Source organism: Mustela nigripes, chromosome 2, assembly GCF_022355385.1.
Source record: "Mustela nigripes isolate SB6536 chromosome 2, MUSNIG.SB6536, whole genome shotgun sequence".
NCBI classification, from domain to species: domain Eukaryota; kingdom Metazoa; phylum Chordata; class Mammalia; order Carnivora; family Mustelidae; genus Mustela; species Mustela nigripes.
Window position 1 is genome coordinate 30,189,509 of NC_081558.1, and position 13,863 is coordinate 30,203,371.

General features: G+C 45.8%; 1 protein-coding gene across 3 annotated transcripts in view; it reads left to right on the plus strand.

Moving 5' to 3' along the window:
• PTPRG (protein tyrosine phosphatase receptor type G) overlaps positions 1–13,863 on the plus strand; it is a 698,789-nt gene that overhangs the window by 619,782 nt on the left and 65,144 nt on the right. For 2 of the 3 annotated variants that reach the window (XM_059390081.1, XM_059390080.1), the window contains exon 14: positions 8,445–8,531. The exons of the other annotated variant lie outside the window; for it this stretch is intronic. In XM_059390081.1, coding sequence (XP_059246064.1) covers positions 8,445–8,531 — 87 coding nt within the window. The remainder of the gene's footprint in view (positions 1–8,444; positions 8,532–13,863) is intronic. 3 annotated transcript variants of the gene reach the window in all.

Genomic DNA, 13,863 nt, shown 5'->3' on the forward strand with positions numbered 1-13,863 from the left:
TGCATGGGCCATGGAGAGGAAAAACAGGCCACTTCCAGTCCCATCTCAGCTGTAGGATTTCTAGAGCCGGCAGACAGCAGTTGACAAGTATCATGTTGTCGAAGAAAGGAGAAAGTGGTTTCTAAGATTGCATGGGCACGGGATCCCGGTGTACCTTCTCTGTTCATGCCGTGTTTCTGCCATGCCTGCTGCCCATCATGCTAGGCCTGGGGATCGGGGGATGAGCTTTCTCCCAAGAGTTGGGGGAAGCAGACGAGTCCATAAAATGGAGTATAGAGAATGTTTGGAGGCTGGAATCCAGGGTGCTGTGCTGGCACAAAGGTAGGACTTTATCCAGGCCTAGAGAGGTGGTGGCAGTTTCAGAGAAAGCTCCCTGGAGGGCTGATGTCCACCCTGGGTCTTGGAGAGCAAGCAGCTGGAAGCTAGCAAGAGGGTGTACAGGTCTGGAGAGAAGCCGGCCAGTCGTAAGCGTGTCCCTGTGTCCAGCATCACTGGAGCAGAGTATGGGGATGGCAAGAGCCAGACCCTGAAGGTTCTGGGTACTACCTGAAGGGATACGTACCTTATCTGAAGCAGGTTGGAAAGGCATGCGGGAACCACGTGACAGGAAGGTAACAGGAGAAAGCAGCCATGCTATGTAGGGCTGAGGGGGCAGCACAGGCCTGGAGGCACCCAGGCTGGATTTGGAGCCGGCTCCGGCATTCACTACGCATGGCCTCCAAATAGGTGTCACTAGCAGGGGTATAGTTATTCCCAAAGGGGTGAAAATGGGTATTTAGGAGGTTCAAAACAAATAATTTTTTTATATATATATAGAGAGAGAGAGCTCAGGTATATAGTGCCCAGATACACAGCAGGTTCCTGGTGTATATCCTGGTGTATTCCAGTGGAGGGCAGTGATGAGGAAGCAGTCTGCTTCAGGATGTGCCCATGTCGGGAGGAGCACAGGCTGGTGTGTGGAGGTGTTGAATCTTCGTACGGTCCACCTGAAACGGATAGAACACTATTCTGCTAATTCACTGGAATTAAAATAAGAGCTTTGAAAAGGGCCCCCTAGGAGAGGGGCCAAGGGGGAACAGAGGACAGAGGAGCTGGGTCTTTGACAAAACGATTCTACCACCTTCAGCTTCTCCATCTGCAAAACAATTAAGAAATGTGTCCCTTGGGCTCACTGTGGGAGAGGGTGACCCCAGCACCTGGCAGGTGGCAAGTAAGCCACAGTGGCTCTGTTACCCCCGACTTCGGAGAGAAATTAGATCGTAATTTTGGGTCCTGGTGTGCCTAAAAAGTTGTTCTCTGATAGCCTCAGATTGACAGATCTCAACAAAAGCTGTCCCCTAAGTGTAACCCGTGTGTAGTCCACTTTCTGATAGTGGGTCCTTGCTCAAAGCATTGCTTGAAAATAGCTTTTGGAAGTTCCTTCTAGAGTTCATTCTTTTGAATACCAGTAGTACCAAGTATTTATCTTAAAAATAGCTAAAAGTCACGTGTCTGGAGCTAAATATAGTATAAATGTAGGTGAACCAACTGAGGAGAACCACTTTGGGCCAAAAAAGGAAAGCTTAATGAGATAGGTTCCTTTGACACTCCCAATGGGCCTAGAGGCCATTCTGGAGGAGCCCGTCCCTAAGTGACTAGGTTAGAGGCATGACTGACCCACCACCCGCCCTCTCTGAAGCCCCATGGTCAGCCTACTTCACTTGGGATTGGTTTCATAAGCCTCCGTAGATGTAACCTAACACCCTCGTGGTCTCACCACTCAAAGTTTCCTTGTCACCTATGTGTAGTCTCATGGAGCTGCACAGCCCTCTTCCACCTGTAGCCTCTCTTCCTGGGACATGTGTTTCCCAAATGGCTGCCACAAGGTAGAAAAATCAAGGAGGCACCTTGTTTTCAACCGCATGACCCAGAACTGGAATCCCACAGTTCCATTTGCTCACCATGGGCCAGAGAGGGTCACCCAGCCCCAAGGACACAGGCTAAGGTGGAGAGCACATGGATGTTGCTTGAGTGGCCAGAAGTATCCTTCATAATTCAGACCCACTAGCATCATTTAGCAAAGAGTAAGTTTCCTTGAAGGAACAACTTTGGAGGTCAATCATTAGGTGAGTCTCATTACTCCATCTTTGGCCCAAACTAGAAAATATGGTAGGGACCTGTTTCCTGTACCGCCTCCCCAACTGGAAGATTCATAGAGGCCCCCTGGGGACTATTTGAGCAGTGTCTTTACAGGTAGCAACATGGGTCTGGGGAAGAACCTAATTTCTGAGCATTTGTTAGCTCAGATGTCACAGGTAGGGTGTCACAGTTCTTAAGTGCTCCTTACGAGGATCTGCATTGAATTTCAGTAGGGACCAAAATCCCTAACCATGCAGAAGTGGCTGTGAGGCTAGCAAGAAATGCATGCAAAATGTTTTGGAGCAAAGGCTGGGGTTGTAGGGCAGCTGATAAAGATAAAATCAATAGTCACGGTTTGTGTCCTTTTGCAAATGGTGCCGGGAGTGTGCCTTTTAAATATTGTAATCCACAACCGTGCAATGGTTCAGAGCTGTAAGAATGTATAGGAATGAGGAAGAAGCCCTAAATCGAGTAGTTTTTGAAGTCTGCCATCTCGGCCTTACTACTCAGGATGAAAACAAAAGGCACCTTTTGAGTTTCTAACAGTCAGAAACTCATTCCAAGAGCTCCAGATCCCCTGTATTACCAAGACAAGCTGTTTACATGGCACCAGTGTACTGACATTCCTGAAAAGACAGGGAGACGCACAGCTGCTGCCACTCAGGAAGGAGAGGAACGTTTTTTGGAAGGTTTCTTTCTGATTTGCATAACTTGAGGTAGAGGCTGGGCGAAGAGCTCTGTGCAGACGGCCCAGACACTGTGCCTGGGGTACAGCTTGTTCATTACCCTGCTTTGTAGCATCGCTTAGCTACCGTGGGCAAGCCCTTAGTGTCCACGGAGAACTGGGAGTATGGACAAGTCATTTAGAATTTTGTTTTTCTTGTGACCTTGAGGAAAATTGCTCTGAAGGTAGCTTTTTTCTCTTTAAGCAGAATTGCACACCTAAAATGAGTTCGTATCTCTTAAGGCCTTATAGCCAAGAATCTTTTCTCGAATCTTCACCATATTGTGTGTGTGCTTAGCGGATGACGTTGCCACCTGATCAGCATTCAAATCCTAGGAATTCCTGCATTTTGCAGCTCAGAAAACCAAGAACTGGTGAAATCAGGTGACATGCCCAAGTCAGTGTTAATTTCTGGTGGATCCTGGATTTCAGCCCAGCCACTTTCTTAATCATGAGCTTATTTTGCCTAAATGAGGAGTAGCATGTCCAAAGGCATTTTCTTCTTTGCACAGCCTGTTTTGATAGCACGTTTGTTTAAAAAAAAAAATCTGTGGTTTACATTTGCCAAGTCATGTGGAAGAAAACTTTACAGGACCAACTATAATTTCAAGGGTTTGAAAAACAGAGTAAGTTGGGATATTGAATCAGATAACCTGTGTGTTTTTTCTTATACCAGCTGATCAGTGCTATATTACTTTGATGTCAAGTTTGGGCATCTCATTGACCATAATTCTAGCTTGAAAAACTTTCCAGAAATGTAGAGCAGCTTTATTTATTTATTTATTTATTAAGATTTTTAATTTATCTGACAGAAAGCAATAAGCAGGGGGAGCAGCAGAGGGAGAGGGAGAAGCAGACTCCCTGCTGAGCAGGAAACCCAATGCAGGACTCAACCCCAGGACCCTGGGTTTGTGACCTGAACCGAAAGCAGACGCTTAACCAACTAAGCCACCCAAACATCCCCATAGGGCAGCTTTAATTCTCTCATTGAAATAGGACTTAGTTAACCATATGGACTCTGGAGCCGAAAACTGGAAACTCTTAAGTGATTATTGTAGCATCCAACCCAGGTTTGTTAGTGGGTATTAGGAAGGTTTCATGATCTGATCTGAGAAATGTTTGTCCCCCTTCAGCACATGACTGAGCCATCTGTAAATTCTGTGGTAGATCAGTCAACACCAGTTTCACCTCACAGGCAGAGGGGAAAGGTCTCTTTTATTCCCACCTTTACACTGGGAGAAATTTTGCCATGTGCTGATGCCTCCTCATTGAGAATGCCATTCACGAAAACAAGTGAGTTTTGTTTATGTTGCAATTTTTTTTTCCTTCCCTGGATGTTCAGTGGGAGACAGCATATTAAATCAGAGGGGATGCAGACCCCAAATTGTGGCGGGGGGTGGTAATGCTGGTATAATGGAGGCTCCAGAAAACAGATGCATATGAATGTTGAGTGGAGGCAGGTGGTGATACCCCTCTCCTGATCACGGAGAGACAGCACACGTGCCCCTGTGGAGCAGGGATCCCTCCTGGATTCCCACGGAGTGGCCTTGAGCTCAGGTCCAGGCTCTCCACACATCTGCTCTAGCAGCCAGCACTTCCAGCTTTACCCCAATGACTGCACTCGGTCTAAGCATTTGTCCCCCTCCAACCCAGGGAAGTCACAAAGGAGACAGATGCCATTAAGAGTGCTGTCTCCCGGGACGCCTGGGTGGCTCAGTTGGTTAAGCGGCTGCCTTTGGCTCAGGTCATGTTCCCGGCGTCCTGGGATCGAGTCCCACATTGGGCTCCTTGCTTGGCGGGGAGCCTGCTTCTCCCTCTGCCTCTGCCTGCCACTCTGTCTGCCTGTACTTGCTCTCGCTTCTCTCTCTATGACAAATGAATAAATAAAATCTTTAAAAAAAAAAAAAAAAAGAGTGCTGTCTCCCATGCATGTGACCGTGACCATAAATACCTATCATGATAACCAGTAATTGTGGAATCGGTACAAAGTAAACGTTCTATTTCATCCTCCTAGCAGACCTGGGTGGGTGCTAAGGGGTCTGGACTACATCATCTTCTTCCCAAAGGTGGAAACTGAGTCCAGAAGGGGAATGACTTGCCCAGGATCACAGAGCTGGTGTGTTTTAGAAGTATTTAAATCTAGGGTTTTGTTTTGTTGACGTGAGTCCCTTTATGGCTGGCCAACTTATTCCTTCCTTAGTTGCTTGTTCATTCAAAGATGTTTTTAAAGCATGTGGTTTGTGCCAGGCACAGGCGATTCAGCAAGAAGACCAAGTTCCTGTCTTCAGGCAGCTTGTAGGCTAATGGGGGCGATGAGCAGGTAAAGGAAGGTAATCTGAAATGCAGGTCCAAGCCCTGTTTTATTTAGCTGATCCATGGTTTTCAAAAATCTGAATTGTTCAGAAAATTGGACGATGTTACTTAAAACTTCAGCTGTCTGGGTTCTCCTGATAAATTGGGTGAGGTGGCAATGTTGTCACCTTCTCTTGTGGCATTAGTGGGCTGGATAGAACTAACCATGGGGATCTCTTTTGGGGGAGAAGGGCACCCGCTGGCCAGCCTGTCAGTCTCTACCCTCCCCTGTCCCCTGCGTTTGGGTTCCCCTGAGTTGCAGTTGTGACTTAGGGAGAATGGGATGGGCTCTGACCACTGCAAGGGCAGGGTGGGAATGAGACCAAGCCAGGGAAGGCTCCTTGGAGGAGAGGATGTTGAGCTGTGATTTTCACAGAACAGAGAGCAGCCACAAGTGCTCTGGCAGAGCTCTGTGTCAGAGCTGACAGCGAGGCACTTGGTCCTTGCAAGATCCGTATTGCCAGAGGGGAGATGTGGTCACATGGCCCCTTGTCCATGCAAAATAAAGTCTGCTTTTTTTTTTTTTTTTAAGATTTATTATTTATTTATTTATTTATTTATTTATTTATTTATTTATTATTTGACCGAGAGATCACAAGGGAAGCAGACTCCCTGCTGAGCGGAGAGCCCAATGTGGGGCTCAATCCCAGGACCCTGAGATCATGACCTGAGCTGAAGGCAGAGGCTTTAACCCACTGAACCACCCAGGCGCCCCATAAAGTCTCCTTTTGTGCGTAGAATCAGATGCTTTGCTAGGGGATTCAGCCTGTGCAAAGGCACTGGGTTAGTCCACTGTGCTCTTAGGTGGCTTGTGTGTGGAAGGGAACGGGAACGAAGAGTAGGTTTATATGTTTTAACCAAGTCTAGAGAAATCCAGGTTTCCAGCTCACACTTTGTGGTGGCTTTGTGCAATCACCTTTATCTCTTCTGCAAAGAGACTGCTCAAGGTACCCCTGGTATTCCAGGCATCACTTTTTCTTTAAAAACTGGTGACTGCCCATGTCCCTCACCCCCTCCTGGAACCTGAATCTGTGGCCAGAGTTCAGGAATTTTTTTTTTAATCAGGAATAATTTTTTATGATTCAACCCATCAAATCCTGACAATGTGTCAAGCCAGTGGGGAGAGCTAAAGCGCTTTGCATGATCGCAAAGCATGGCTTGCCTTGGAGGGCTCGGGTTGATGACATGGCGATGCTAAGCTGTCTTTGCTCTGAGACGCTAAAAGGCATGGGGGTGGGGAGCCATCTGAGGTCCCCAGCTGTTCCTTGAGGTGGGCACTGCTCCCCTGCAGCTGCGTGCCGGGGATCTGGGTCACGTGTCAGCTAATGCTGCCGATCCCAGGCAACTTTCTGCTCGATAACTGTTTCCCAAATGGCTACTCGGGGGCCTTTCAGAATTCACAAGAACTGTCAGTTGTTATAGTAACCGGCCCCCTGCTGTCGAGTTGGCCCTGAGATGCCAGTCGAAGCTCTTGGAACAGACTAACACGTAGTCATTAGACAAAAGCAGGGAGAGATTCACTGCTGAAGGTTGCCATTTAAACATACTCCATGACACTGAAAAGAAGGGATTGGTTCTGTTAAGGAGAAAATGGATGGATACGTTTTTTAAAAGCAAACTGACTTTTCAGGAAAGGGAAGCTCCTGTGTTGAGTCTCTTGCTACATAACCAATACCTGTCTTCGGGTTTCTCACAACGAAGTGTCCTCTCTCGCAGGACCGTTTGTGTCTGGCCTGTGGGCTTGCTCGGGTGGCCCCCGCAATTATTCCAGATATTAGTTATTGGTTTTGTGGCATTTGCTTCTCAGCGACGTGTTGTCAGTTTACGGGTGGTAGTTTTAAGCGCCTGTGATTGTGTGTGAGGAAAAGCTGCGGAGATAGCCGGCTCAGCTCCAAAATTCCCGAAAGAGTGAATCTGGCAGAATTCAGAGTAAGGCTAAGGGTTGAGAAGAAGTCTAAATATTTTAGGAAGCTGCAAATTTCAAGTTTCTATGAAGATTTGCAAAAACACTCCAACACGCTCGTGATTTCTTCAGATTAATGTTCATCGCTGCACCAAGTATGTTCGTGATGTTTGGAGGACAGTTGTAGTTCCGGAATGTTCTCAACAGAGGGAGACAGGGAGTTCTGAATTACTGCGGGCTCCCTGTCCCCCACCCTGACCCACACAGGCTTTTTACATCCTATTCCCAGCTTTCAGCTTCTCCAAATTTTGGTTCCTGTGCCAAGCACTTTTACCCAATATAGAGGCTAATGATTATCAATATAAATGAAAGGTAGTATTAAAAGATAAGAGAAATCTAACCTTGAGAATTCAAGGATGTTCATCCCAGAGTAAAAAGTACCAGGTGAATCAAAAGCTCTCCAGTGTTCTTGGGAATCACACCTGAATTCAGAGTTGTGAGTCGGGCTCAACAGAACTTCCAATGAAAGAGAACTTTGTAGCAAGTCTGCCTTTGCTGTTCTATCAACAGAGTTTGGAAAGAATAGGAATCATTCCAGTGTGAAACCCTATAGTCTAGGTTATTAGGGAAGTAAATGTAATTGAGCAAACACCTTCCAGTGTTACTATGGAACAAAAAATTTATCTTGCAAGAGCTAAAAACAAGACTCAGATGCTGTCGTTATTAAGTTTTACAGGGAAACAGAACGTCAGACCAGGTACATAGATGTAACTCGATGACGGCTTCCCTCCAATTCCCCGTCTGGTTTGTGAATCTGGGAAGTGTCCTGAGAGGAGAGGCATGCCTGGGGAGAAGACAAGACCCGGATTGGTCTAAAGACACCACATACACGTACATTTGCCACAGACAGAGGGGAGGTTCAGATGATCCCCAGGACATTCTTGCTGAGTTCTATTGACTTTAATGGTGTTTTAAATGATGGCATTTGCCAAAGGATCTTCCCAAAGGTGGAAGGTTAAAAGTATGAATGGGAAAATCCAGTCATGATTGGATTTGCGATAGCATTACCTACCATCAACACCAGGAGTCCTACAGGTTTCCAACCTGTAACCACCACTTTTAAGAGCAAAGTTCCCATTTTCCTATTCCTTAAGGAACCGCAAAAAAATCTTGATAAACCCAGTCCCCTTTATGTGTAAGCTTTCTCTTTTGAAAATGCCCCAGATTCGGACCGATGGTGGGTATGTTTGTGTTAGGTGGGAGGGAGGGCTTTCATGTGGAACTCTTGGTGGTCGATTGAAAGTACTGTCTTCTATACCTGTTCTCTTTTGTTTTTTGTCTGTTTAGAGGGTGTAACAAAGTAAAGTCCAAGGGCTTTCCCAGACGTTTCCGTGAAGTGCCTTCTTCTGGGGAGAGAGGAGAGAAGGGGAGCAGGTGAGGGGCAGTCAAGCTTAAGCGGGGGATGCCTCTTTGGCTGGGACTGGCTTGCTGGATTTTTGTTTTGTTGCTCTGGGGATGAAAGTCCTGTAGACAGCACAGAACTGCAACTTACCTGTCTTACTCCAACTCCCAAAAGTAAGAATTACAAATACCAACATGGCTTGCGGGTAGCTGGTAGCAATGAAAGTATGTCCCGCGTGTGCTTGCTGTGCTTTATTTGGCGGTTTCGGGGTGGGGGGTGTTTATTTCTAGAAGGGGACATACTGGAATGTTCTATGTTGGTGTGTCTGTATGCCAGTTGCATCCATTATCTTTCCAAAATTTCAGATGTTTGCATGTTTCAGAGCTGTAAAAAAATGCATGCATTTAGCCTTACAAGTGAAAAATATCTTTTAGAAATCTAAATGTATACATAAGCTAAGGAAGAAGAGTAGGAAAGGAAGAGAGAAGTGAGCTAATGGAGATAAAGGACGTGTTTTTCCGTAAGAGTGAATTTTTTTAAAAATAAAAGCACACACGTTCTAGGTGGCTTGAATACTGGGGAAAATTCTTGTCCTGGAATGATTTATAGCAAACCTTTAGAAATCCTGATCATGTGATCTTAATCACCCCACATGGGCCTCTTGATAATATTTTTATAAGGCTTATCTATACAAACTCTACTTAATATGGTAATTAATATTTTAATATTGCCAATTACAATAATTCCCTAATACTGTGTTGTGAGTAGTTTTCTTATTACTTTCAGTGAACAAATTTATAGTATTTACCTCAGAGTTTTTACATGGAATGATTCATCTGCCTTGGTTGAGGAGAAGTCAGATCATTGAGATAAAATTTTAGATACCCATCGACTCTAATCAGGTATACTTAGGAGATCTGAGAAGGTAGAGTACAAGAACTATGGAAGATGAATGAGAAATTCTATGATCTATTCTCTTTGAAGCTACATGGTATGGTTTTGACCTTATAGGGAAAAGGTAGACACTGGTAATATAATTATTCTTTCTAAGATCTTTCTACTTTTTATTTCAGTGTTCTAATCTGTTTCCAAAACTCCAGTGGTAAAAAGTGAAACAGGAAACCCCTCTGCATAGCTTTAGCTCAATCCCAAGTTCTTGTCGTAGAAAGTACCTTCAACATCATGTAAATGCCTAGTATTCGTGCCCAGTCTGTCATAATGTGTTTCTGACTGTAACACAGTACAGAGTGGCTCAGCTCGCAGGCCCCACAGAGATAACGCCCATCTAATTCTAGGTTCTCTTCAGACACGATGCCACAGCTAGGTGGCCTGTGGTTAACTCTGATTTATGTTCCTAGCCCCAGATGCGGGAATGGCTTATTACAGATGTATTTTAGTTCCTAGGAGAGTGTATTTTGTCCCACACTGCCCACTCTCTCTGGTTTCTTCTCCACTTCTGAGTGCCAGAAGCTTGGGGAGAGCACGATGACTTTCATTTAGACCTAGAATTTAAGTACTGTCCTGGAAAGCTCTAAGTGTTTGTACAATCCACTGATTATGAATCCCATGTTTTACTTTACCTTGTTGATCATGTAGTAGCAAAGACAGACAGACCTTGGCTCAGCGAGAGACAGGTTCTCACCGTGGCTCTACCTCTTTCCAGCTGTGGGACCTTAAGCAACTGAACAAAGCCCTCTGAGCCTTGTTGTCATCATCTAAGGGTAGGTGCAGTGATAGTTCCTTTTCATGGGGTTGTTGCGGAGAGGAAATGATGGAGTACATGTGAAGTGCTTAGTGCCTGTAATATATTTCCCCACCCAGAGATGGGAGGACAGAGACTCTGAGAAGTTACTTGTCTGGGCTCCGTAGCTGTGGTGGCTGAGGTGGGACAGCCCCGTGGTAGTCTGAGTCCTGAGCGGCACCTCTTCTCCTCACTGCTGGATGGGCTTTTCTAATCAATCCATAATGAAGAGTGGGCCAGGGAGAGATCCTGTCCTCCAGGGGCTCAGATCACCCCCGTTCCTTAGGCGGTTGCCCTGCCATTGTCCGTTCCTCCGGAGCCTACAGTTCCTTGTTCCTCTTGACGGCTGTGTGTGCTGAAGACCACCAGCTCTCTCTCCCCTCTCCTCCCTCCTTCTTTATCCCAGGAGCCTTAGCAGCAGCCTCCTGACCCAGTTCTATCCTCTGCTGCTCTATAAAAAGCCTCCCAGAGAACAAGGGCCCCGCCCTCCTCTACCAGGCTGCAGGTGCTTCGGAAACAGGGCCGTCAGCCTCTCATCTCCTGCCATGGCCTCTTTTTATCCACTCTCATTTTCTGTCCTGGTCTGCATCCTGTCCAAAATGTGGCAGGAATCAGGAGAAGAGCCCCAAAAGCTCCCTGAATAGCAACCCTCCAGACACTTAAACTGTTAAGTTTAAGCTGTTGCGAAGTCTATGCACACAAACCGCAGGGTAAGAGCCATCTGCCCGTTTGGTCTGACCTCACTTGCCTTGAAGGATCCCCGCCCACAGTGGACAGAGCCCGTGAAGGCCAGACACTGGCTGCAAGAAGTGATAGCCTATTATCCCCCGCCAGAACGGAGAAGGAAAAAAATAAATAAAAATCAGACCCAGGGACGCCTGGGTGGCTCAGTGGGTTGAAGCTTCTGCCTTTAGCTCAGGTCATGATCTCAGGGTCCTGGGATCGAGCCCTGCATCGGGCTTTCTGCTCAGCAGGGAGCCTGCTTCCCCTCCCACCCCCCGCCCCCCGCCTGCCTCTCTGTCTACTTGTGATCTCTGTCTGTCAAATAAATAAATAAAATCTTTAAAAAAAAAAAATCATGGGGTGCCTGGGTGGCTCAGTGGGTTGAAGCCTCTGCCTTCAGCTCAGGTCATGATCCCAGAGTCCTGGGATCGAACCCCGCATTGGGCTCTCTGCTCAGAGGGAGCCTGCTTCCTTCTCTCTTTCTGCCTGCTTCTCTGCCTATTTGTGATCTCTGTCAAATAAATAAATAAAATCTTTAAAAAAAAAAAATCAGACCCAAGTATTTAATTTTTCAATAACACAGTGATTGACTTAAATTATGCATAGGTCATACTTGATGCACTTGAAAATGAAAGAGCTTAATATTCTATATACCCCCCCATCTCCGTCTGGTCACCCACCTCAGCTGACTCCCGCAAATAGGTAACCTCGACTGCTGGTTTGTCATCCTTCTTCCGGACATTGGGGGCAGGCTGTGTGAGCAAATAGGAACCTCTATCCGCAGACCTTTCACATGGTAGAACGCTGGTACACCTTGCTTGTTTGACTTAATGCACTTTTCTCTAGGTGTCTATGGTTTCCTCGTTCTTTCTCATGGAACCACACTATTCCTCTCTACAGTTGTCCTGATTTATTTCAGCAATCCCGTATGGCCGTCATTTGGGTTGTTCCCAGTCTTTTGTTATTACAAGCAGTCAAGGTGAATAACTTGATGTCCTTGTGCAAGTGGAGGGTCTGTGTGTAGGATAGAGCCAGGAAATGGGCTGTGTCAGGAGCGATAGGCATTTGTAATTTAGATGGATGGCGCCAAATTGCCCTTCTTGGTGCCACACGCAGGGCAGCTTCTCTCAGCAACACACAGGAGTCCCTGTTTCCCTACACCTTACCCAGCACCGTGTGTTGTCAAACGGGCGGTGATTTTTTCCAACCTCATGGGTGGGGGGGAAATGGTACATTAGTATAGTTGGACAGTTTTTTCTCTTCTCATGAGTGAGGCAGAGTACCTTCCGTGTTGGTGTCCTTTGTGTTTCTTTTGCCCTAAACTGTAGGTCTTTTGCTCATTTTTCCTTTGCATTGTTGGTCTTTTTCTAATCGAGAGAGATGACTGTCAGCAATCAGGGTTGCAGATATTTTTTTCCTCATCTGTGGTTTGTCTCTGAACTATATTCATGCTGTTTCCTTGACACCATATACTCAAATTTCCCCATAAACTTCTTTGTTGGTTTCCAGATTTTGTGTCTGCATTAGAAAGTCTTCCCCATTCTGAGATGACTTATTTTAGTACTCTTATGGCTTCAAAGTTTAATGTTGAATTCTTAAATCATTTGGAATTTGACCTGGTTGATAGTGTGATGTCTGGATCAACTTTTCTCTTTCCCAGATGGTCCCAAGTATTTAGAAAGTACTAAATAGGACTGTTTAGTGAAAAGACATGTCCTACCTCGCTAAATCCTGAAAATAACACTCTTCCTGGTGAAGTATGACTGACTTAACATGTTCATGAGATAGTTGCCAATAAGTGTTTACTGGAACACTGTATGTTACAGATGTTGAATCATGTGCAGGGAATAAAATGTGAGTTTTCATTTCCCACCTCCTGCCCAAAAGGAGTCAGACCATCCTGTCCCCATTAAGCGCCTCCATCCATGCTGGATTGTGTCCCTGCCTTCAAACAGTGGCAAGGGGAGGCGGAGAGTCCCTTAAGCCTCAGTCCAAAAATTGAGAACATTCCAGGACAGTTACCTCAAAGCTCCCGACTTGAAGCCTTCTTCTGGGTAAGAGCTCAGAGGACTGGGCAGTGCTGTTAGAGCTCCCTTGCTGAAAGCCAGTCACGACATAAAAACTGCTCTGTTCATGTTCTCGGTCTGGTCAAAATGTGGTTTATGAAATGACCTCTGCTGTCTTATCTCCTGGAAAGCATTAGCACAATTTCAGTCATTCCTAGGACTCTCTGAGGATTGCTTGGCAAACTTAATATTGAGCATGAAAGTGTATTGTGCTGAGACCACTTAGGTGCATATAATTTAATTTCCTCCCACATTCCTCAGTCAGTAATTGCAAGCACTTTGTATCCTCCAGTGAAATTCTTGCTGCAGAAATCAGATTTTTGTCACTTGCAGCTATAATAAGAGTTGAATGGGCCACCTCTCCTGACCATGTGAGGTCTAAAATATTTTGAAACCTCTTCTCGTTTGATACACATATCCTCTCTCACACCTCATCCATCTTCATAGTTTTTGGTTCACTTTTCCTCTTTCCTTCTTCCCTTCCTCTCCTCCTCACCTCTGACCGGCTGTACTTGTCTAAGGTATGACAACCATATGTCCCAGGATTTCCAGAATTGCCCCCATGTGAAGTATGTCATTTGATGATTCCCAAAAGTACTTTGATATTTGTCAGATCACATGTGCCTTTTACGTTTTGGAGACTATGAAAATGAGCAGTGCAGTTCCGAATTCTTCTTTGTAGAAGATTCTGTCCTGGGAAGATAATACAGAGATAAACGGAGTTATACAAACAGAATCCTTTCACATACAGTAAAGGGAACTGAATGGCAAGTGAGTGGTGGCAGCCGGGAAACAAATGTCCGCTCCGAACTTAAAGTGGGCTCTTTTCCAAGC